Genomic DNA, 23,330 nt, shown 5'->3' with positions numbered 1-23,330 from the left:
CTGTATCCTTTTTCTTTATTATTATTATTGAATGTAGTGTGATGAAAATATACATATATGTTGCTGCATGTTTATCTGTAAACACAGTATATCTTAGCAACAGAGGCTAATAAATTTACTTGAAATTTAATGGTGAGATTTAACTTCATGCATCCTGTTTTTTAGATGATTTATGTTCAACTCTTCGGGTCATCCTCTCTTCTTAAGCCATTAGTTGTTCCAGGTTTAAGCATTCTTAATAAAATACTCATTTTAAAACAACACAGTGTGATACTGTGCAGTGTCAGAAATGTAAAAAAAAAATCCATTCAATTTGATACAGTTATAAAAGTTTAATAGCAAAAACAGAACACAATCATATTTCCACATGCATTTGAATTTGTTACTACATCTCTCTCTCTCTCTCTCTCTATCTCTCTCTCTCTCACACACACACACACACACACACACACACATTTCTATCTGTGTTTTGAAATATACAGACTCCACCATCACCAACCATCTGTATCTCCTCCTCAGACTCTTGTCTCATAGATGCAGCCTCTCCTCCATGATGGCATTATATAGTTCATCAGTAACAGCCTCATAACGCCCAGCATGGCTGTTCAGGAAATAGATCTTTTCACTGGAGTCTTGTGGTTTGTATCCTTCCCTTCGTAGTCGTGTCTTCTGAATTTTGAAGGTGCCTGGGGACAAGATAGGAAAATAAGTTTACTTATGACGTTTGTTTTGGCATGTGTCTGTTTGCATGCCCTTGCGTTTTTATCTCACCTGTAGTGTCAACAGATGGCATGAGACGAAGGAAGACGGGCCGTGCATAGGAGGGCAGCGCTTTCTGTAAACCAATCAAGAACACATCGAGGTCGAACTGGCCTCCTGCATGAGCTATTGCTGCCATACCGGCCTTCCCTTCCACACCTGCACACAGACAGACCGACACACATATGTCAGGTAGTGAACAGGAGACTGAGTGATGCAGTACATACTTAACCTCTTCTTTACCTGGTAGGGAAACTCCATAGACAGCTACATCAGCGTGTCCCAGCAGGCCGCTGATGACTCCTTCCACCTCTGTGGTGGAAACGTTCTCCCCTCGCCAACGAAATGTGTCGCCACTGCGGTCCCTGAAATACATGTAGCCATATTCATCCATCACCATCATGTCACCTAAGAGACAGAGAGAAAAAGACAGATGGAGAGGGAGAGAGACAAAGACAGAAATAATCATCATGACCATCACCCCTGGAGGGGATTATAGAGCAAAGACAAAGAAGATGGAAAAGTCTGTACTAATGATGAGTCACTATTTGATATAATATGACCGTGATTCAGGTGTGCTGTCTGATAAATCCACACAAAAATGCTCTTGTAAATGTGACAGTTATGACTTTAATAAAACATTTCTCATCTCCTCTCTCCTTTTTAAAGGTTACGTGAAGTGTATCTTCTCTATTCGTCATCATTTGCTGTTTTTCCCCACTCATTAGAAGCTGGCATAACATCAGTTTGTCATCACAGACAGTGAATCACTCACATTTATACTGTACCAATGGGCATTAAAAGTCTCCAGAATAGCTGTCTTATATTTTCCTGTACCTGTGCCAGTGTTTGAACATAGAGGAACAGGAAAGCAGACAGCCAGTTGTTACTGTTCTAACAGTACTTTAAATAGACAAAAAAAAATGTGCCTGAGATATAAGCAGAGTCTCCCATCTTGAAGATATTGTGAGCTATTTTCTGATTGGTGGAATCCTGATCAATGTAGCCATCAAATCTCCTGAGTGGATCGGTGTGGTTGATGCGCCCCACTAACATTCCTGGCTCACCTGCAGACAGAGGAAGACAGAAAAGAAAACAGTGATACAACCATATTTCTATACAGTTTTTTCTTTTTGTGTGTCTGCAGTTATGTGTGTGTGTGTGTGTGTGTGTGTGTGTGTGTGTGTGTGTGTGTGTGTGTGTGTGTGTGTGTGTGTGTGTGTGTGTGTGTGTGTTGTTACCAGGCAAACAGGGCACACAGAGTCCTTGTGAGTCCCTGAACAGCTCTCCATTCTCCTCCTGCACCCTAACCAGTCTGATGGGGTAAAAGCTAGGCAGGATGCGGCTGTTGAAGCCACATGCCCCCACCTGGACATGTAAGAATATAAAACATGTTCACGAGACAGGACACAGTTTTGGAAATCCTTCATTCTACCTTGAAGTCATTAAAAATACATGTTCAAAAACACACCTTTCCATCTATGTTGATCAGGCTGCAGTTGCACTCTGTGGCACCATAAAATTCCCCAACTTGTTGGATTCGGAATCTGTGGACAAACTCTTCCCACACAGATGGACGGAGGCCATTACCAATAGCAACACGCACTTGGTGATGTGACTCAGATGGGCATTTTGGTTGGGCCAACAGGTAACGACAGATCTCTCCTATGTACTGGATTACCTGGACACACACATGCAAAGAGAGATGCAAATAGAGAAACAAAGTCAGAACTAGCTTGCTAATCATCACTAATCAATCAAGTCAGTATCATTGGTTCACTGGTTGGACACTGATCACTGTTACTGCACATGATCGCAGTGTGGACTCACAGTGCAGTTGTGTTTGACACAGTCATCCCAGAAGCGACTGGCTGAGAACTTCTTCCTGATGACAACAGTCAAACCAAAGAGCAAGCACTGGCCTACACCCATGACAGCACCTGTAAATAACAACAGGCGCACAGACACACACACACACACACACACACACATATACTGTACAGTATAATGTATATACACACATGCAATGAAAAACAAAGATACTTGCAAGATAGTGCACCTTTAATGATGTATTTGGGTGTGACTTACTGTACATAATGGCAACAACAATTTGACATGCTCTGATTGTTACTGTTGCTATGCAGTAATTATGGGCATTATAATCGTATTATAGTGTTGCAAGAATAAATGAAAGAACATAGCAATCCCATAATATTCCCACAGTTTTAAATAGTGTTGGGATGAGGGAAAAGGGGATACTGATGTAGAACTTGGTGATGGTAAATAAGCACATGATCATCTTGTATGATAAAACAAAACAATATAAATAAGTGTAGAGTGGAATCAACTGCTTGTTGAACGTACAACAAAATGATCTGTTAGACAGGCAGGTACATGTACAGGGTTGAGTGTCACCTACCTGCAGAGTGATAAAGGGGAAGGCAGTTATAGATGACGTCATTATGTTGCAAGCCAAAAGAGTGATAACCAAAAGCAGCAATGCGGTAATACCTGAAGACAGACAGAAAATACAGAGTGAGCTCCATCATCAACAGTCCTCAGCTCATTAGTAGACACTGGTGGTCCTGGTTTTAACTTAAACACTGAAGTTGAGTAATCCCAATCTTCATTTTTTGTTACACAGTACCCCAAATATTACTCCCTTATTTCCCAATCTTCTTGTTTTTTCCACTGCACCTACATGTTAGAATCTTATTGCTACCTGATTCATGAAATTACACTGCAAAATGTGGACTGTATTCTATAAAGTGCAGAGGTAGAAGAAGTTTTGTTTTAATACCTTGACCTTTCCTCCACAAATTGGTTGCGTTGTGTGATCGGATCGATTGAGATCGCATATAAACTCACCGACTGTGCACCACCACAGCTGCCTTTGGCATTCCTGTTGTACCCGAGGTGTAGATGTAGAAAAGTCTGTCTGCATGGAGAGATTGAGAGAAGAGTGGATGACAGAAGTAGGCATGGGATGATAACCGTGTTCAAGGTATACCGCGATTTGAAAAAGCCACGATAACCGAAACCGCCAAATTTTCTGTCATACCGTTCCTAAGGTATGAGCTGTTTTTTGTCTGGTCAAAGACAGGAAGTGCAGGTCAGAAATCCCTCAGGTGGTGCAGTTGCAGCGTAGAATATCACGACCCCTCATACTGTCATTACAGTGTATATTCAGGTTAAATTAACATGTCTGTCTTTATTTTTCTTCTTTTAGGAACATTTTAGAGCTGTAATCACAATACCGCCATACCGTGAAACCATGATATTTTTTCTTATGGTTATCATACCGCCAGAATCTCATACCGGCCCACGCCTAGACAGAAGTTATGTGTCAGTGTCCAGGGGGTTTCAGGATATGCCTAATATCCCCCTTGCTAATTTGTCATGTTTTGCATTCATGGTATGCAACCTGACTTCCCCCATCATTCCCTAACATGTTTCTGTCTTTACTTCCATATCCTTTGGCTGACAGGTTGTGCAAGCAAAGACTTGAAAAGTATTGACTCAGGGAATGTTGCGTGATAAAGTGAAAAAAATACATATAAGATCATTATTGATAAGAAAATTATTACAAAAATATTTCACATAGATGTATTACATAGATTTTTTTCAGTATTTTTCACAATGCATTTAAATGTCAAATGACATTCAGTATTTCTTTGAAGTGAGCTAATGACTTGTTTGATAGTGGTGTGTTTTCCCATGCAGTGAGTAAACTGAATCAGGTAATAAAGGGTGAAATCTGGCAACCAGCAGTATACTCTTGCAGGCTAAGACTTGCTTAGAAAAAGAAAGTGTTGCAATCAAAACGCTGTATTATGTAGCATAAGGGGCATGATATGACAATCCATTCATACCCTTAACACATACAATACCTCATGCACACACAAACACACACTAAAGAGGCCCACCATTGAATATCTTCCTGAGTGTGTAGTTGGGTGGGTGTTTGGGCGAGGAGGCCAGCAGGGTGTCCAGGCTCTGAGCTTGGAGGTTACGGAGCTTCTCCTCATTCTCCTGCTGACCACTGCTAAACAAAACCATGTCAGGCTGCAAAGAGCTGCTGACCTCCAACACCGCTGAAAGATGATCAGAAATCAGAATTAAAAAATGTTCAGCAAGAACACTGCACTAAACTGTATGGTGCAGTCTATATAGCTTTCTATAAGTCAGTCTTTTCAATCTGCTCTTACCTTCAGTCAGCTCCGTCCCAAACACCATTGCCCGGGCACCAGACACACTAACACAGTGCTGCAGTGAATGCAGTCGCAGGTTGTGGTTGATAAGTGCGGCCTCTACACCAACCATAGCCAGACCTAACCAAAGAACCACCACTATAGGACGGCTCTCCAAGTACAAAGCCACAACATTTCCCTCTGCCCAGCCTTGAGCCAGTGCCCAGTGAGCCACACGATGGCATTGCTCCTGCAGCTCCCTGAAGCTCCAGACCTGGAAAAACAAGCAGATGGGGAAATATGAATTCTGATTCTGTTTGATTTACATCTCAGTAAACGTTCTGCTGCTAAGCTAAAGAAAATTATTTGTAATCTCTGATGTGCCTTCACCTCTCCTGTGGCCTCATAGATCAAAGCAGGTTTCTCTGGATGCAGTGTCACCATCTGGGCAAACAGAGCAGGGATGGTGCTTCTGTTACGCATGTTTTGCCACATGGAGAACCTCACTCGCAGAATAACAACCAGACACCTTTTATGGCAGAGAGGAGGAGTGGGAGGAATTTTAAAAATTGGACTGGGGTGTCAAATATGACAGCAGGAGAACTAGACAAGCATACATTTCACACAAACAGCTTACATTAGGTCCCTTTTGATGGTATGTAGAGCTACATGGATGAACTTCCAAGAACCCTTCCAAGCCATGCAGAGTCCGAGCCCAGCCAACAGGCTGCAGAGCCAGGTGAGGGAGAGCCACCTGGCAGCCCCAAACACACTGAGGCACGCCATGATACCACTCATCACACCCATAATGTCACCTGCGGGGGTACAAACTATCACCTCACACACAAAACAACACTAAAAACCATACAGAGGCTCGTAATTTGCTGAGGGGAGGCTTACCTGAAGATGTCCTCTGAAGCACTGCACCACACGTCCAGAGAAATAACACTGAAGTTAACTTTTAAGTGGAGTCACAGTGTCACGGACGAGCTGTCAGAAGCTTGCAGGGCGGCAGTCAGAGTGGAAATGCCTGAGAGCTGAACCGAGAGCTGCGCAGGTTCCAACATTAACTCCTGCGTCACTCCGCTCACAATGTGAGTCATTAACCCGCGAGGAAAATAATACCGTGTAAAGTGTAATTTACTAAATTATAAATGTCTGATTTGATGGGAAAATTGGATTGTTTGTTTCAGGAACAACATTCATAATGCCAAATATGAATGTTGTGAATTATTACATCTAGCGAAAGTACAAAAGGTCCAAATAAATATCCTTTTAGACATGAAGTAGAGGGCAACGTTGTAACCTATAGCTGTATCAATTGTTGCTTTAGGGTCATCTTTTGAGTCAAAGCCAAAAGATTCTGTCTTCTTATTAGTAGTTTTGGCTATTTATAAAATATGTAACATTGAAAAGTGGTAATTATTAGCAATTACTAAGTAGCCAAATATTAATAATGAAGAATGGCTCCTGTTATAAAACTGATGATTGAAGCAAATTTTAACCATTTAATGTATTGGGTAGTTTCAAGCTCCCCTTCAGACATTTCTCCTTCCCCCTAATTAAAAATCTAAAATCTGTAATTATGCAAATATTGCTCCTTTCAAAAGTTTGACTGCTAGATACAAATGTGTCCTACTTCACTGTGTTTGCACACTGGAGGCTTCAAGTTTCCATTAAAACACTTGTGTGATTTGAATACTGTTTTCCAAAATTATTGAGATGTCATAAATAATCTCATTAAAATTAGATTTCAAAAAACACTGACAAACATTCTGCTTTCAGCAGATAAATGTGAAAACAGCTGCTATTGTTAAACTCTGCACATACGTCATTCTGCATGGTGAAACTCAACCACCCAACTGAAGGCACAAGAAGAAAAACACATTTTGACCTGTAGCTATGTATCATCTTTTACAAGCTGATTGTATTTGATTGACTGATCTGTCTTATGGTTTCAATACAATAGGTACACTACAGACAGCTAGTCCCCTGCTGAAGACTTATACAGATAAACACATTACAAATTCCTAATATGAAGTTGAAGCTTTATTAAAATTTGTGGTACTGTACATATTCTTTGAAGGCAACAGTACCGAACACCATACAACAAAACAAAGTAGAAAAATATGTTTATATACCTTCAGACACCTACAGTATATTCTAATGATAAGATTCTTACATTCACAAGATGCTGTATAATGCATGTAGCTTTTTCACAAAAAGTAAAAATACATTTTGCAATTCATGAATAAAAGGCATCAGTGGTCATAAAAAGCTTGGAATGAAACAGCTTAGTTGTTCAGAGCAACACATGCATGGCCTTAAACATGATCTCACATGATCAGGGAGAAATTGAAATATAAACAAAAAGTATAGGACAAAGCCATTCACATAAAAAACTGATATCTCTGGAGATACTCTCTTTTTTTATTTTTATAAAATATAAAAATATATAATTGATGGCTTTATTACAACCATTAAACTGCTCAGGTTCTTAAGTAAGGCTGATTATCAAGTCTATTTGAATATTCCATGCACCGTATCAAAAATTGTGCTCAAGCTTTTTTTTACATAGAAAAGTGCAATAAAATAAACCAACTCCCGTTTTTTTTAAACTCCCATTAGGCCTCATCATGAACGTTAAAGTTTTCATGGCATCACAGGGATGGGAAAGCTGTGTGGAGGCTAACTATGATAAGAACATAATTACAAAAAGGAATTTTATTCCACAAACACAAATTGATCACAGGAAGCTGCAGGCTTATCAGAAGGGTGGGTCTGTTTTTGTGTGTATCTCCCAAGCAATCCTTTTGGCCCAGATTTTAAAAAATGTAATATACGCCAGTGAAAAAGGCACAGCTCAATTTTAAATTATAATAGATTCTTCAAAAAATAGCCATAAGTGATTTTTAAAAAAAACACTCATTTTGTTTCATATAAAGAAACAACAGATGTAAAATTGCAGGAGCCCACATGGGATTTGCTGGAACATTAAGAAAGCCTCAGAGGCACTTCATGTGTAATTTGCATCATCAGTCTGTTGTTTCTTTATCATAACATACTGTTAAAAACAGTACACGGAAACTAATATTTTCTATTTCCTTATATCCTTATTTTAACATGAAACATTCATATAAAATACAGCACAAACTCTTTGCTCTTGCTTTAAACATAAAGAGCATCACTGAATCACTGAATATATACATATGTGTGTGTATATATGTTCATGTAGCCTACCTAATGTGGGCTTTATAGTCTGCTCTTTGAAATAAATAGTCTATATGTCTTTTAACGAATCCAAAGACAATACAGCTTATATTATGATTATGATATGTTCTGCATGTGCTGAAAAGCTACTGAAATATCTTTACTTTCACTTACAGAGTTTTGCTGGCTACTTTTTACCTACTGTGGAAATAATGACACATTTACAGGATTTCTACACCACCAAAATTAAAATTCCGTCATTATCAATACAACTTCACTGAAAAATATTACCAGTGTAGAAAATAAGCAAAATAATGAGGTAAATGTGAAACTTTATCACCCAGCATGCAATTGATTGTCAGATGCTGCTGCTCATGTTGCCACACTTTGTCTTTGAGTTCCAACAATGTATTTGTGGGTTGGCTGCAAATGTCAATGAGAGTTGAGCAGATCAAACCAAGAGTGGTGATTTCTTCTCAAATTGAGGTCTGGGGAGGTAAAACTCTCAAAAAGAGACATATGAGACTAAAGACAATTTAGTTTTTTTGTTCTGGATAATGAAGTTCCTGCTGTACCTTTAACAAGTTTAATTCATAAAGGTAAATTAATAATGACTGGACTTTTATTTCAACCTATTCTGACCTTTAATGTCAGCACTTGATTTGCTAAAGGAATGATAGGCTGTCTTTGGAGAAGAATAGGAGATCTTCATATTTGGGATTCTCCGGTGTGCTGCCCACTCTGAGTACCCTAAATGAACAGAAAACATGTGGTAAGAAATTGGAGAACACATTTTATGTAAGAGAGAGAGAATCTGTGGCTGAGACAGGAGGAGATCACTATGTTCTTACTTGTGACTGACTACTGGAGGGGTTGGTACTGCTCAAGTCTGCGTATTTCTTCTTTGGTGTGCAGATACAGGAGAGGAAATAGGCGTATTCCTCTCTAACCTGCAGAGGGCAGCAGAACATCAGGGGAAAATTCACAGCCGGTAATCCTCATGTCAACGCAATCCTTCATCTTTGTCTCACATTTTCTTTTCAATAACCCTCACACACACACACACACACACACACACACACACACACACACACACACACAGCTACTGTTCTTTACCTGTTTAGACAGCAGGCAGTGCATGATGAAAATCAGCGCTCCTTGCAGGCTGTTGAGGATAGTAAAGATGTATGCCGCCACTATTGTGCCCTCTTCAAACAGGAAGGCCCCAAATACCCACATCAGACCCAGTATACACATCTGAGCAATAGCTGTCACTGTGAAAGCTCTGCAGAAGAAGAGAGGGAGGGGGAAGATCAAAGAAAGGGAAACAGATACAGAGAAAAAGAAAGGTTGGCACGAGCGCTAACAAATGGATGACTCAGTATACAGCATTATCTGGAAAACCCCTGAGGAGTCAAAAGGAGATGGGTGCTCAAGCCATTTTCTCAACAGTTTACTGTATGTTGAAAGCTGGTGGAGATATAAAAGCTAAAGGCAACTATTAAATATGAAAGATGAGCTTAAAGGAAAAGTCCTCACAGAGAAACAGTATTTTAAAAACATCCCCCGACAGCGTGCCCTGCATAGGCCCTTTGTAGTATTCAGTGACGTATCCTTCTTGTTCCTTTGAATAACTGGCTAAGCAATAAAACATCAGCTGGGATCAGATTTTGTTTTCAGTCACTCAGAATCCAACTACTTTTTAAAAAGTTAACCAACAATTTATCATTCAGGCAGAGAGAAATTCATCACAGATGTGAAAGAGATACAAATTTACCCACTGACAAAACCCCAATAAATCCTTTTATTATAATCTAATGCAGCAGTGATGCAAGATATTGCTTTCTTCATGCTCACTTGCATTTGGTAAACTGAATTCACACATCCAATTCCCTGGGATAAATGGAACATCACTGATTGATGAATCAGTGTATCCAAGGATGATTTTTTCCCACGTTAAAGCTCAGATATGATTTGTAGTCAGACTCATGCAGTGCTGTAAATTACATGAGTGGAGTAAAAAATGACTACTACTTCAGATAGAGGGGGTTGAGGGAAAAGCCGCTCAGAAGCATCCCCATTAGAGAGTCAGTACTATGAAAACATTCTCTACATTTTTTCCCGCACAAAACTCACAGACATTCTTTCTGTCTGTGCATTTCTTAGTTCCCAAAACTGCCCTATTTGACACATACGTTTTAACTTAGGTCTGACTTTGGTTGTGCAGTGCAATGGACGTAGGTGACATTACTCCATACATTATAACAGCCAAAGTTGCGCTGTTACACACATGCACACACGCACACAAGCAGGCACACAGACTGACTTAATTTTGTTAAGTTCGCAGAGGTCTGGGTTGAGGCTGGTGAACTTCTGGGCGAGCTTCCAAACGGTGATGATGAAAAAGAAGACGTTGGCGAAGATGATGACGCACACAGGGCCAAAGAAACTCCAGATTAAGCCATCCTCCAGCGACAGCCAGCAGCTAGAGTTAAGAGGAAGGAAACCCGTGCATGAAAAAGCGGTTGATCATAGGTCGTAGAAAACAGCATTTCTCTGACTGTAATCCTCTGATGTGCGATTACATAAGCAAATGCAAAACATTTTATCCTTTCTTCACCCACTCACTATTTCTCATTGCCGTAACTCTTGGGTCTAATGATGGCGGATATGATGACGATGACAAGGGGTGTCCCGTAACCTGCGATGAATAAGTATAGGGGCCGAATGGTGGCATTGAACACCAGGACCACCATGCGGTACAGCTGCACCCCTTCCAGAAGCATCCATGTAAACGCTCCCAGGAAGAAGAGATGGAGCATTGCTGCCACAAAGCGGCAGCCACCCTGAAAAGCAACATAAACATGTGAAGAAAGTAAATTTCCATGGAAGCAGAGTTATAACATGTCCTTGCTGTCTTTTCATGGACTACAGTAAACTTCAAATAAGATATTCCCACGTATATATCATATTCTGATGATAGTGACCTCAATAGTACTATTAAACAGGTACAATAGCAATTTGGTATAGTGCTTCTTTAAGGTTTGTGGATGAACAACAGACATATTTTTGCAAGAAATAGTCAAAATAGCTTAAAAAAGCTTAGCTTAGCCTAAAGTGCATGTAGCCCTGTACATTTTCTTAAATTTTAGAAACCTCCCTTCTGACTTTAAGAAAAAAGAAAAAGGAAACCTTGTGGTTATAATCAGTGGAGGGCCTCTTTAATATTGAAGAGACCCTCTGATGTGCTTTGAAGGGTGGCTCTTTTATTAACAACTGGGCTCTGCTATGTAGTGCATAAACAGTAAGATGAATGGAGTAGTTCAACCCATGTAAATATTTTAATCAAACTGCTGTCTTTTTAAGCTTAAGTCTGTTTGCTTGGACAAACATACCACAGGTTTTGTTTGAGAAATCCCAGCCAGAAAGACGATGTCAGCCACGAAGAGGCAGATGCAGAGGTGCAGGTGGATGGTGGTGCGTGTCCCTTGTATGGAACGGCAGAACTTAAATGTCAGGATGCACAGTACCAGACACAGCAGGGAGATGGCCAGCCCTAGCTTTGTAATTAGTATGAGCTCAAAGGGGTGCTAGAAGAGAAGACATGTCAGATTATGAGGTATGAAGTCAGTTACACTAGGTATGAAGTGTGTGCACTAAAATGACCATATCAGACCACAGGCTTTTACCACTGTGGATTAGCATTATGTTCAGATTCTCATGTACTGGTAAAAATACACACATAAACTGCTGCAGCACACACGTGGCCTACATACTGAAATATCCTTGTGGTTTGGTGTATATTTGGCAAACAGAAAGACCTGTGAGGATCTGAACACAAAACTGCTAAATGATTGCGTTATATGTCACATAAAGGTCACATTACGTTTTTGGGAATAGAAAAAAATTTCACACTTAGAGATGGTGATATAGTTAAATCGAAGAGGCATACTGGGTTCCAATGCTTAACTCTTATGTAACCCTTCAGCACCATATGAGGACTAAAGTTGTCATACTTCCTCTAATTCATGATATATGATTGTTCTTTTGTACTTAATTTCATGAAACTCAAAGATAAAACTGTGTTATTGTTTTTCTGTCTTGTCTTTAGAGTGTGGGTGTGGCACTCCTCACCTCTGTTGTGTCAATTATCAAATAGCATGGAATTTTGTTCCAATGCTCCAACCATTGTGCCCCAGTGTTTTCTTATTCAACATTAACATGTTGTTTTTTTGCGACCTACTGATTTTCAGTCTCCTTTTAGTTGTATTTGGTTCTACTCCAACTCCTGAGTGAATACTTACTCTTACTCTTACTCTTTATCTCCTGAATGCTCCACTGAGATCAAAGGCTAGTTGCTATCTTTGTTTTGTCTAACATTTATTACCGGGAATGTGGAGTACAATCAGTTTTCATTTTTTCTTTTTGTTTTTGCTAAAAACAGCCAAAAATCTGAGGGGATGATTTTCTGTGGCTTCATCACTATGAATAAAACACTTTACATTGCACACAGTCACACTTGAGCTACGATTAATATGCTAATCAATTAATACATCTTTAAAGCATGGTGCAAGTGAAACCTTTTTACTTGTTCCAATGTTTTCTTTGGAAGTTAAGACTTTTCTTAGCGGGGTGTTAAATTACAACACTAAATATCATGGGGAAATGGACAATTCATTTAGGTTTTTGTAATATGTGTGTCTGTTTCTTACCTCCATTGGATAGAGGGCCATAAGCACAGCAAAGCTGCTCAGATGTTCACATTCACACACCGTGTGTGTGGCATTGGAGCGCAGTTGACGGCATCCATCTCTGGACCAGGCCCCCGTGTCTTTCCAGTATGTACAGATGTACTTCACCTCATGAGGCTCTGCTGTCTTCTAATATAGCAAAACAAAACCATTACGATCTTAATCTCTTTATATTCCATTATTATATTCCATACAATGTTCAAATTGATACAACACTGAAATGACTGATTACATTCAAATTTTTGAGTGTGATGATGACAGGGTGGCTCAGGTTCTGAGTGGATGGGTTGGAGACCACAACAGACACTACTTTAGAGTTGATCTTGATGTGGGTGGCATTGGCACCATCTTTGAGCTCATCAAAGGATTTATTAACAGATTGCTCAAGATTCTTGTAGGTCAACAATGCAGCCAGAGCAAAGCCTATAAATATAATAAGAAATATTGTGGTAATTAGAGATATGTTTTTTGATAAATTAATTGATATACACTACTTATTTGTCAGAAGAAAAGGGAGGAAGAGTTTACCAGGATATGTTCCTGTCCCAGCTGCTGTTGCCCAGTCAGTCTCGAGCGAAGCATTTTCATTGGTCAGATGGATTGGTCCAGTGGGTGGAGTCTTTCCCTTCTGTATTGCAATCGCTGCTTCTACTCAAACAAATAACCAATTTCATATGGTAATTTCCCACTGTACAGATAGCATTAGTTCCAAAATATGTCCTATTCTTATTTATTAAACTATACAATATATTATGATCCAGGGAACTGGCCTGTTACCTGTCTCAGAGGTATCCATCTTGGTCATGTTGCCTTTGAGCTGCGGACCAATGAGCCTAATGGAGTCCTCCACCACTTGGAGCAAACCACTCACGTCTTCACTGTGGGCCAGGTGACCAGAGGGCAGGATGGCATCGGTGGCTGTGAGAAGTTTCTGTGCGTGTTGCAGGACACAGAAGGGGTAAATATGACAATACTGTGTGTGTGTGTGTGTGTGTGTGTGTGTGTGTGTGTATTTGTATTTTGTATCTCCTATGCTAACCTCCAGTAGCGCGTCTCCATTAGTCTTCCCTTCAACAGCAGCATTTGGGTCAGACAGAGCCAAACAGCTGGTTCTCATCATGGTTAAAATGTCTGCCAGGCCTTTAAGAGACTGAGAGACAGATGCAGAGACAGTGAGAGAGAGAATAATGATACCATTCAGTTAACTGAGGTTCACATATACATATGCTGCAGTGTGTAAAAAAGAGAACTGCCCCTGCTTAAAAGTTCTTTAGCAAGAAACTGGAGGGTGTTGCATTTTACCTGTGCAGATTCGCTATCAACTTGGAAGCCTTTACAGTCGAGCTCTAAATGGAAAAAAAGTGACGCATCAGTAAGTGACAGAATTTGACACTTCATTGTGCAGCTTGAGCAAAGGAGTGCAAAGAAGAAACTGCGGCTAAAAAAAAAAAAAAAAAAAAAAGCAAAGTGCAAGATTCAAGATTCAGTGAACAAACACTTCTGTGTACATATGATGAAAATTAGGACATCAAAGCCATGAGATGCATATTTAAGTCAGACAGTTATGGCAATGAAATGAGATATGCATACACTCACGTGAGCATGGAGTCCTCTCGTTGCCATAGGTTGTGTATCCCTTTGGACACTCGCACAAGTAACTTCCATTAATATTCTTACAAGTCCCTTTTAGTCCACAGAGGTCTTCCGTCTTTTTGACTTCCTCACATTCATTTATGTCTGCATAAGGACAGGAAAAAGCTTGGTTGCTAACAGGACAATAACTTTACACATTTTATTCAAAAGAGATTGACTTCTATTTTATATTTGTCGACTTTTTTTGTGTGTGTGTGTGTGTGTTTGTTTGTGTATAGAGCTACTTAATCGACACCTCCCACTCCGCCACTCTCTTGTACTTTTTGTGGCACCTCCTGGGGTGAGTCTGATACATGTAGATACAGAAAAGTAGACACTATTCACCTATGCAGGGTTGGAGAGTATTGTTGGTATTAGTGTAACCAGAATTGCAGGTGCACTCGTACGTCCCAACCAGGTTCTTACATTTTCCATACTGACCGCAGATCTTATCGTTATCCGTAGACTCGTTTATGTCTGACAGTAACAAATAAAGACTGGTAAGTGTTCAGGCAAGAGAGAAACTCTAACACTAGTCACGTACACTCTCACACACACACTCACCTCAGCAGCGGCCATCTACTGCTGTGAAGTTAACTTTCTTGTTTTCAAACCCATGTATGTAATTAAAGCTAGCAGGAACTAACTATAACTATATACTGTGGTTAAAGCAACATTATATGGAACTTTAATTCATGATGAAACATAATATCTACTTCTGACTTTTGAGTTAAAGTGAGTGGCGTTTATGATATTGCGCTGCCATGCTACAATTATGATCGCAAGAATAGCATGCATCTTTACTGAAGTGAAGTAGTGATGAATGAGTCATACATCAGTAAATGTCTAATTTGACACATGACTCAGGTTAAAGATACCGAAAAATATATCGACAAAAATAGCATGTAGTCAATCTTATAAACCCCCTAAAATGTGTCACAAATCATGTTTTCATGGGAGCTCATATCTTATTAAGACTTATTAAGACACCGAGACTTCATGACTCTACTTGCTTCATTATTTTGGAAACTTGGAAAACTTTTGTTGTTTTAAAGCCTTATAACAGAGATAGTACAGTACACTTTTTTTCATGTATATTCAGCAACAACAAGCCACATTAATTTTTTTTTTTTCACAATAAATTCTTTCAATTTAAGTCAGCATGAGCTGCAAGAGTCATTTTGTGTGAAAGAGTAGAAATGCATAGCAGAAAAAGCACAGGTGTCTTTATTGATGATAACTGCTTTCCACTCATTTCACCCTACTATAATGCGTGGCTGCTCACTGCCACAGTTTACAGGGATGGAAACAAGCCATCATTCATTTTACTACATACTTTTTAGTGCTTTTCCTGCTATGAAAAGTTCAAATGGCTATGGGCCTATTCTATCATATATTGTGGTCACATCTAAAAGTGATATTCCTGAAATAGGTGGGTCCAGAAGCTTGGCAATAGCATGACTACTGGCAAGGCTACTGTAGCTGGCAAGCTAACCACTAACAAGTGCCAATCAGTCACAGTAGCTCCCAGAGCTTCCCTCTACTGCTCTGTTTTCTTCGTCCGGCATCTCTTTCACCATTGCACGCCATTTTATTCAATAAAATGTTATTGAAGAGAGAAAATGAATTGCCTGTCAGTTAGAAAACTCATCAGCTTGTTAACTTAGGTTGCTCGGTTGCTAACAGGACAATAACTTTACACATTTTATTCAAAAGAGATTGACTTCTATTTTGTATTTGTCGACTTTTTTTGTGATTTCACTCGTATAAAGGAGGCTAAGTAAAACTGAATGGTACAACACACAACACAATAAGCAACAATAGCTTCCCTCATTTTCTAAATCTGTGGCTCCCAATCTTTTCATCATTACACTGCTATTGGTGAACAGCAAATATTAAATAATACGTTTATCTTGATGCAAAAAAATCAGTCAAATTAATTCATTCCTTGCAGGGTCAATCAGTTTTAAATTCTTGTGTGTCCAGGGCCACTGGAGTGGATTTTAAATGTCCAACTTTCACAGATTTAGTGTGTGCGTGTGTGTGTGTGTGTGCGTGTGCGTGCGTGCGTGTGTGTGTGTGTGTGTGTGTGTGTGTGTGTGCGTGTGTGTGTGTGTGTGTGTATGTGTTTGTGTGTGTATAGAGCTTCTTAATCGACACCTCCCACTCCTCCTCTCTCTTGTTCTTTTTGTGGCACCTCCTGAGGTGAGTCCACTTATACCTCAATCATTCTGGTGAGTATATTGTAATGTTTTCGAGACAGTTATAGATAACTTCAATCTGATACGTGTAGATACACAAAAGTAGACACTACTCACCTATGCAGGGTTGGAGAGTATTGCTGGTATTAGTGTAACCAGAATTGCAGGTGCACTCGTACGTCCCAATCAGGTTCTTACATTTTCCATACTGACCGCAGATCTTATTGTTTTCCGTACACTCGTTTATGTCTGACAGTAACAAATAAAGACTGGTAAGTGTTCAGGCAAGAGAGAAACTCTAACACTAGTCACGTACACTCACACACACACACTCACCTTGGCAGTGGCCATTTACTGCTGTGAAGTTAGCAGCTTTGTTGTTTTTAAACCCAGGTTTGCACTGACAGTAGTAACTGCCTTCGTTGTTGTGGCACACTGAGTGATTCCCACATATTCTTGGATCTTCTTCACACTCATTGCGATCTGTAGGTTTGGATAGAAAATACATAAAGCAAAGATAATATAATTATAGTGATGAATCCTACAGATCAATTGATAATAGAACATAATATGTACTTGACTTGACTTGACTGTCTCTTACATTCTTGTAAAAACTAAAAGCAATATCTTTTAAGTTAATTTTCTTCTCATAATTCTGTCCACCATGATGGTCTGTGGTTACAGCACTGCTAGCATGCACTTGTAATTATTCCTGCTGGTTTCTTGAAATTGTGGTGATTTAAAAATGTTAACCTTATCTACTGTTGTTTTCATTGTAATCCATTCTGAATATGAGCAGTGCTTAAATGCCTAAAATGGAAAAATGAGGTAGAATGTCAAAAAAGGCTGCTGAACTCTGCTGGATTGCGTAATGGGACTAACACTATTTTCTGAGAGTTCTCCTCTTGGGTAGAAGTCACAATCAAGCATTAGGGGACAGAAGTGAAACAGTAGGGAAAGGTGGTAAACTCAAGAATTTTTGATGATTATTACCTTCACACTCTTTGCCCTTTTTGTTGAAGCCTTCCTCACATGTGCAACAACATTTCCCCAGCAAACACATTAAGCCTGTAGGGAAAGAGAGAAGCCTTTTAGTTTCATTTCACAGTTGAAGCAAAATCTTACAATGATGAGGAAGACACAATAAAGTAAAAATTGTTGTTCCTTCAAGGTGGAAGGGGGAGGGGTGGTGGTGGGGGGCTACACAGCAGAGCAACAAAATCTAACCTTTTGAAAAAAAAAAAAGTAGCCAGACAATTATGAAGTCCATAATTCCATAATTTCAGAACAGAAAAGCCTTCTAACCATTCAAATGAGTCTGTGGTTGGCCCCAAGACCTGCTTAACAGGTGACAGTATAACATTTAGGGAAAAAATTAGAGCTAATCATAACTGTAACTCTGCCCCATTTTCATTTTTACCCTTGCCCCTTTCATCAGCTGTGCATTTCTCTGATCGAATTACAATATATAACAAAACATCTCTGGGAATCCCACAGTTTGCTTTTGCTTTTAACTTACATGTCAAAAGATACATGTAGTCCAGTGTTTTCTGCTTTTCTAAAGGGCTCTACACCAAAAATACATCTTTTTAAATTAAGTTAAATGTATTTTTGTTTCTGCGCCGTACACAGAACACACAGTGTTGTGCTTTGTAAATAGTTTCTCCGCAACACAAAGTAGTGAAATACATTATTAATGTGCCTTTACATACATTATTTTAGAGCCTCCTCAGGCTCTAAAATGTAACATATTTACCATTTAACTATGATTGTTTGGAACTCTTAGATTAGTTTGATTAGTTACTAGTTAACTTTTTGATAAGTATAACTCATTTTGTAGTATAAGTTTTGGTCACCACCGGAATACACTGAGACTTCAAGATGACTTCTCCTACCATTATTGTCTTTATCTTGTTGTTTTTAACCAGAGTGTGAAGGTGACACCATGTGTGTTTGTGAGAGGCCCATATGGTTTCCTGATTACTTGCAGATGTAATCGTCAGTTTCTCTTTCAAACATCGGCACACACTCCATGTTCCATCATGTTTAAATCAACCCTCAGTTAGGCTAAGAGAGTAGCTAAGTAGTAGGTAAGCTAGTACATAAGTTTTACTTTTGGTTTCCACAATTATCTGTGACACAAAGTACGAACCAAAAATATATTTTCATCAACAAAGTGTGTGACATGTGATTAAGGTGGAAGGCTTGTGGTCATAATAAGTAGTTGCCAACTGTATGTCATATTTTGAATTACATGCATGTTCCTGTTAGTATAGTGTTGTTTTGTTCTCTTCTTCCCATGACTCCTCCCCCTATATGCTAGACACAGCAGAACATGCACGTGTCAATCACATTTTGTGACTCATGAGTTGGTGGTAAAGCAGAAAACCGCGCACCCACACACAGACACACACACACATGGTGTAAAATACTCCCGGGTCCCTCTGCTGTGTTTCCGTCTCAGTATCACAATGAGCTCTCTGTTGCTCTGTGATTAAGCTAGCGCTCCCATAGTAACACCACCTCAGGAATAACTAGGCAGAGTTTGACAGTGACAGTGCGTGTATGAAACAGTGTGACTGAGTCTAACTTAATGACCCAATAATTGTGGACAGAAATAAGGCCTGAAAATATACAAAGAGTAAGTTTATGCTCTGCTTGCAGCTGACTTTCATTCACCAGGACTAATTAATTGTCTTCTCTGTATGTTTCTTCTGTCTCATGTCACATGTCTTTAAAAGCTGCTCTGTCTGTCTCTCTTTCTGCTGTGTGTAGACATTATGGTGGGACCTGATAGAAAGGAGAAGTAATAAATGATGTCAATGCTTTATCCAGTCAGCCGTTTCATTTTTACATACATTTTACATGTGACTCTGTGTGTGCTGTGTCTTTTCTGTTCACATGAGTCTGCAAAAGAGTCATGTGTCATTTGCCTGTGTTTACTTTTTTAAAAATACAGAAGTGAAAAAGTGTAAAGTTGAAAACATGTTTTAGTAAACAACAACATATTTTGATGAAGGTAAATCATAGAGGGGTTCCAATTTGTGATCAGACATCCTCATAACATATGAACAGAGACTCAAGCTGAGGAACTGCTCGGCTAAAAAAAAACATCTTTGGACTCATGTACTGTTTTTAGGGTCATAAATCAAAGATTAACTCCTCTGAAGAAAAAGAGTTCTGTTCCCTCAGAAACATGTTTACAAACTTGGATGGCATTGCTCAGCAACTGCTGAATTATTTTGAGCATAAATAGTATTGAGACTTCTGATAGTATAATTTTAATTATCAATACTGTTTCTCTATTCACAGAGTCGGCTTCCTACAGACATTAGGCAATTTTTTACTTGTTTCTATCCAAAACTATATTGCAACAAAATGTAAAAGAAGCAAACACAACATTTCCCTGAGGGAAATATTTTACTGTTTAGGTGTATATATATGTGTGTATAGGTGTATATTTAGTGTGTATAGTTTAGTGATATCTAGCGATGAAGATGCAAATTGCGACCAACTGAATACCCTCTCCCTCCCTTTCCAAGTGTGTAGGAGAACCTACTGTGGCTGTGGAACTCGTAAAAAACGTTAAAGGCCCTCTCAAGAGTCAGTGTTTGGTTTGTCCATCCTGGGCTACTGTGCAAACATGGCAGTGCAACATGCCGACCTCCATGGGAGTGGACCCACTCACTACATAGATATAACATAAAGGGGTCATTCTATGGTAATGAAAACACAATGATTCTTATTTCCAGGTGATTATACACTAATTAAAACATACTAATATTATATTCCATTTCTGCCAAGTCTGTTCTGCCAGGTGCCACTAAATATTATATGCTGGGCCTCTAATGTTTCACTACATTTACCAGCTTGTTGCTAACTTTGTCATATTTAGTATCAGTATTTTTGGAAACAACAGTGAAATGGAACCAAAACAGTAAAGTCACTGCAAAAGTAAATAGCTGAAAGACACTATAAAGTTCTGTAGAACTGAGGGGAACTATAGAGTTGGGTACTTTACTGCTACCATTAACAAACAATGTGAAACAGTGATTTGGATGCTGTTAAGATTTCAAACTGCAATATAATAGTTAAATAGGAAATTACATTACTTTTTGTATTATAAGCATACAAATCTTGTGTATTATGTCTTGTGACTACACACTTATATATATACTATATATTATAGTTTTTATAGGCTATATAACATATACTGTTGTTTAATAATGTATTACATGTTGAGGGCCTTTTTAGTCCATATACAAACTAACTCTATAAACTCAATTTCCATCACTGTAGGGTCCTGAAGAAAATGTACTGAGCTTTGAGAATTTTAGATTATTTTAAATCGTAACCTTCATCCACTTTTTGACTTTGTGTGCACTTACTCAGTAAGTTCTATTAGATCCTCCAGAATACACTCTATAAGAGATTATACCACAGCATTTTGTTACACTACATCTGGGCAGTCAGCATTCTCTGTGAAAGCCACAACTCAGTGGACCGGATGACATAGGTATATTTAAAATAAAATTTTAAAGTCTACTAAAAGCTTCTCAGCTTTGTAACCACTGACTCTACATTGTATGTGATGTGCTTTTGTGTGTAGCTTTGTATTTTCTATCTGCCCTGGGTGTTTTTTGATTTGTACTGTTATTGTTATTGTGCTATTATATGTTTTAATATTGACGCACTGAAGGGACTGCAGAAATGAGAGCTGAGCACATTCTTATATAGTACATCAAATGGTAACATTTGCACATGGTCCCAATAACAAATTACATCTACTAACACACCTATGTTCTAGTTAAGTATGTGTTACATACAGTAAACTTATTTACCCATTGCAGCCTCAAATTTAAAGCGGTGGTGAGTAAAATTTGCTGTTTTTAAAGGGGAAATGTTTCCTGTGATGAGTTATCATGTGCTGTCAGACACATGATAACTACCGTCAGCTCATTAAGGCTTTTTCAGCGTTTGGGTTTATTTTATCCCATGATAATGTGCTCTGACTAACCTGATCAGTGCTACAGCATCAATCCGTTGACAGTGGTTGTTACTACACTGTCTGAACCCACATATCACAGCAAACACAGCTGGACAGCTGCACAGTGCTCACTGTCTGATCAGGGTTAACATTTGCCTATATGAGTAAGACTTTCAAGTTTCTACAAATGCCATCTTTTCTTGCCTCATCTTTACATGTCATGACAACTGCTATAGTTGTCATAACTGTGGATAAGCTTCCTAAAACTGAGAAAATCAGAAATTGAGACTGAAATACACCTAAAGAAAAACATCCAATTGATTCTTCTTTACCTGTCACAAGTTCAAAACGTTTTAATTCTCCATTTAATTGTATTTTATAATCAACCTAAACACACCCACCCAGTCACACACACACACACACACACACACACACACACACACACACACACACACACCCTCTCTCTCTCATTGATAGACTTACCAAGAATAATTAGCTCCTTCCCAGACCCCATGTCAAGCAATATTCCCACACAGCTGATCAGAGCTATGAATGAAATGTAAATCTGCTCGATGTCCTGTTATAAAGATGTATTTCCTCTCATAAAATTGAAGAAATAAAAAGTTTTGTTCAGACTTCTCAGAGGGAATCACAATGTGAGGTCCATGAAATCCACAAAGTTTGAGACCAAAAACAAACTAAACTGAAAATTAAAAGAGAATATAAAAGATCCTTTTTTAAATCCTTTTTGTGGAGAAAGATTCTGTATGCGGCACAACTGTGAACTTTCACCAGCTTCTTCCTCTCTCAGATTCAGACTCTCCATATGAGCACGCCCCTCCCTCCCTCTCTCTCTCTCTTTCAATGTAATTCCCCCACCCCTCCCTCTCTCTCTCTCTCTCTCTTTCTCTCTCTCTTTCTCTCTCTGGCTCTCTCGTCTTCTCCCGCTCACTCATATGTGTGGCCTTCACTCTCTCACGTCACTCTTTCTTGCTCTTTTCTTTCACTCCATATCTTTCTAAGTGAACACATTTGAACACATTTCTCACACTGGCACCATATCACATTTCTTGCACAATCCCCCTCTCTGTCTTTCACATTTCACTCTACGCTCCAGTGAGCCCTATTTCAGGAGCTATTCACAACACTCTCATGAGAGGCAGAGAAAGAGAAGGGGAGGGAGGGCAGAGACTGAAGAGAGGTCGATGACTAACACTCACTCTAAACAGCTGCTGCTGTACTTGAGTTTTGCCAGTAAGTAATCTTATATCCGTTCCCATTCCCCGCCAACAACTCTCCATCTCCTCCTACGTGTCCTCCTTCATCCACTAAATGCTCAGCCCCTCATCCAATTCCAGTGACGAACACTCTGCGTTTTCCCAACCCCCCAGACAGCAAAAAGCAGACTGGAGGCAGACATGGGGTGACCCCTGTTAAAGTGAAATCCTCTAGAAACCATAATGATGTGGTTCAGTGGAAACAGGATCGTATAAAGGAACTCTTCAAGGAAGCTTAATAACACTACAAACTTTGTTTTGGTGAGTCTTCACTATGGAAAGATAGACCAAAACTCAAAATACAGCAGCTACTAACATATACA

General features: G+C 39.2%; 2 protein-coding genes across 2 annotated transcripts; both read right to left on the bottom strand.

The window, feature by feature from the left end:
• Window positions 1–528: 528 nt before the first annotated feature.
• On the bottom strand, window positions 529–5,896 carry LOC128380919 (long-chain fatty acid transport protein 1-like). The gene is made up of 14 exons (XM_053340810.1): window positions 5,850–5,896; window positions 5,587–5,764; window positions 5,340–5,478; window positions 4,968–5,223; window positions 4,686–4,853; window positions 3,628–3,697; window positions 3,179–3,270; window positions 2,590–2,699; window positions 2,231–2,440; window positions 2,001–2,127; window positions 1,689–1,826; window positions 1,003–1,167; window positions 772–918; window positions 529–686 (listed from the first exon to the last, which is right to left on the bottom strand). Exons 2-14 carry the CDS (start codon window positions 5,754–5,756, stop codon window positions 529–531), a joined length of 1,950 nt encoding a protein of 649 aa, XP_053196785.1. The 5' UTR covers window positions 5,757–5,764; window positions 5,850–5,896.
• Window positions 5,897–8,586: 2,690 nt separating this feature from the next.
• On the bottom strand, window positions 8,587–17,682 carry LOC128380958 (adhesion G protein-coupled receptor E5). The gene is made up of 15 exons (XM_053340861.1): window positions 17,080–17,682; window positions 16,861–16,992; window positions 14,507–14,647; window positions 14,213–14,256; window positions 13,950–14,060; window positions 13,688–13,841; window positions 13,439–13,558; window positions 13,143–13,333; window positions 12,872–13,039; window positions 11,555–11,749; window positions 10,788–11,005; window positions 10,486–10,644; window positions 9,276–9,444; window positions 9,011–9,109; window positions 8,587–8,909 (listed from the first exon to the last, which is right to left on the bottom strand). The coding sequence occupies exons 1-15, from the start codon at window positions 17,249–17,251 to the stop codon at window positions 8,868–8,870; spliced, it is 2,115 nt and encodes a 704-aa protein (XP_053196836.1). The 5' UTR covers window positions 17,252–17,682; the 3' UTR covers window positions 8,587–8,867.
• Between the last annotated feature and the right edge of the window lie 5,648 nt (window positions 17,683–23,330).

Source organism: Scomber japonicus, chromosome 2 (genome assembly GCF_027409825.1).
Source record: "Scomber japonicus isolate fScoJap1 chromosome 2, fScoJap1.pri, whole genome shotgun sequence".
Lineage (NCBI taxonomy): Eukaryota > Metazoa > Chordata > Actinopteri > Scombriformes > Scombridae > Scomber > Scomber japonicus.
Note: the sequence above shows the minus strand (reverse complement) of the source record. Positions and strands in the feature narration are given on the sequence as shown.

Bases quoted from the DNA above. Each gene is read 5' to 3' on its own strand.
- LOC128380919 (XM_053340810.1), bottom strand. From the start codon at position 5,756: ATGGGTGTGATGAGTGGTATCATGGCGTGCCTCAGTGTGTTTGGGGCT. The intron at 2,128-2,230 runs GTGTGTTTTTGA...TTACATGTCCAG, and splicing joins TGATCAACATAGATGGAAAG to GTGGGGGCATGTGGCTTCAA. The intron at 1,827-2,000 runs GTAACAACACAC...CTCTGTCTGCAG, and splicing joins CTGTGTGCCCTGTTTGCCTG to GTGAGCCAGGAATGTTAGTG.
- LOC128380958 (XM_053340861.1), bottom strand. From the start codon at position 17,251: ATGTATTTTCTATCCAAACCTACAGATCGCAATGAGTGTGAAGAAGAT. The intron at 11,006-11,554 runs GTATGTTTGTCC...GTTGCTTTTCAG, and splicing joins TTTCTCAAACAAAACCTGTG to GGTGGCTGCCGCTTTGTGGC. The intron at 8,910-9,010 runs GTAAGAACATAG...CTGTTCATTTAG, and splicing joins CCTCCAGTAGTCAGTCACAA to GGTACTCAGAGTGGGCAGCA.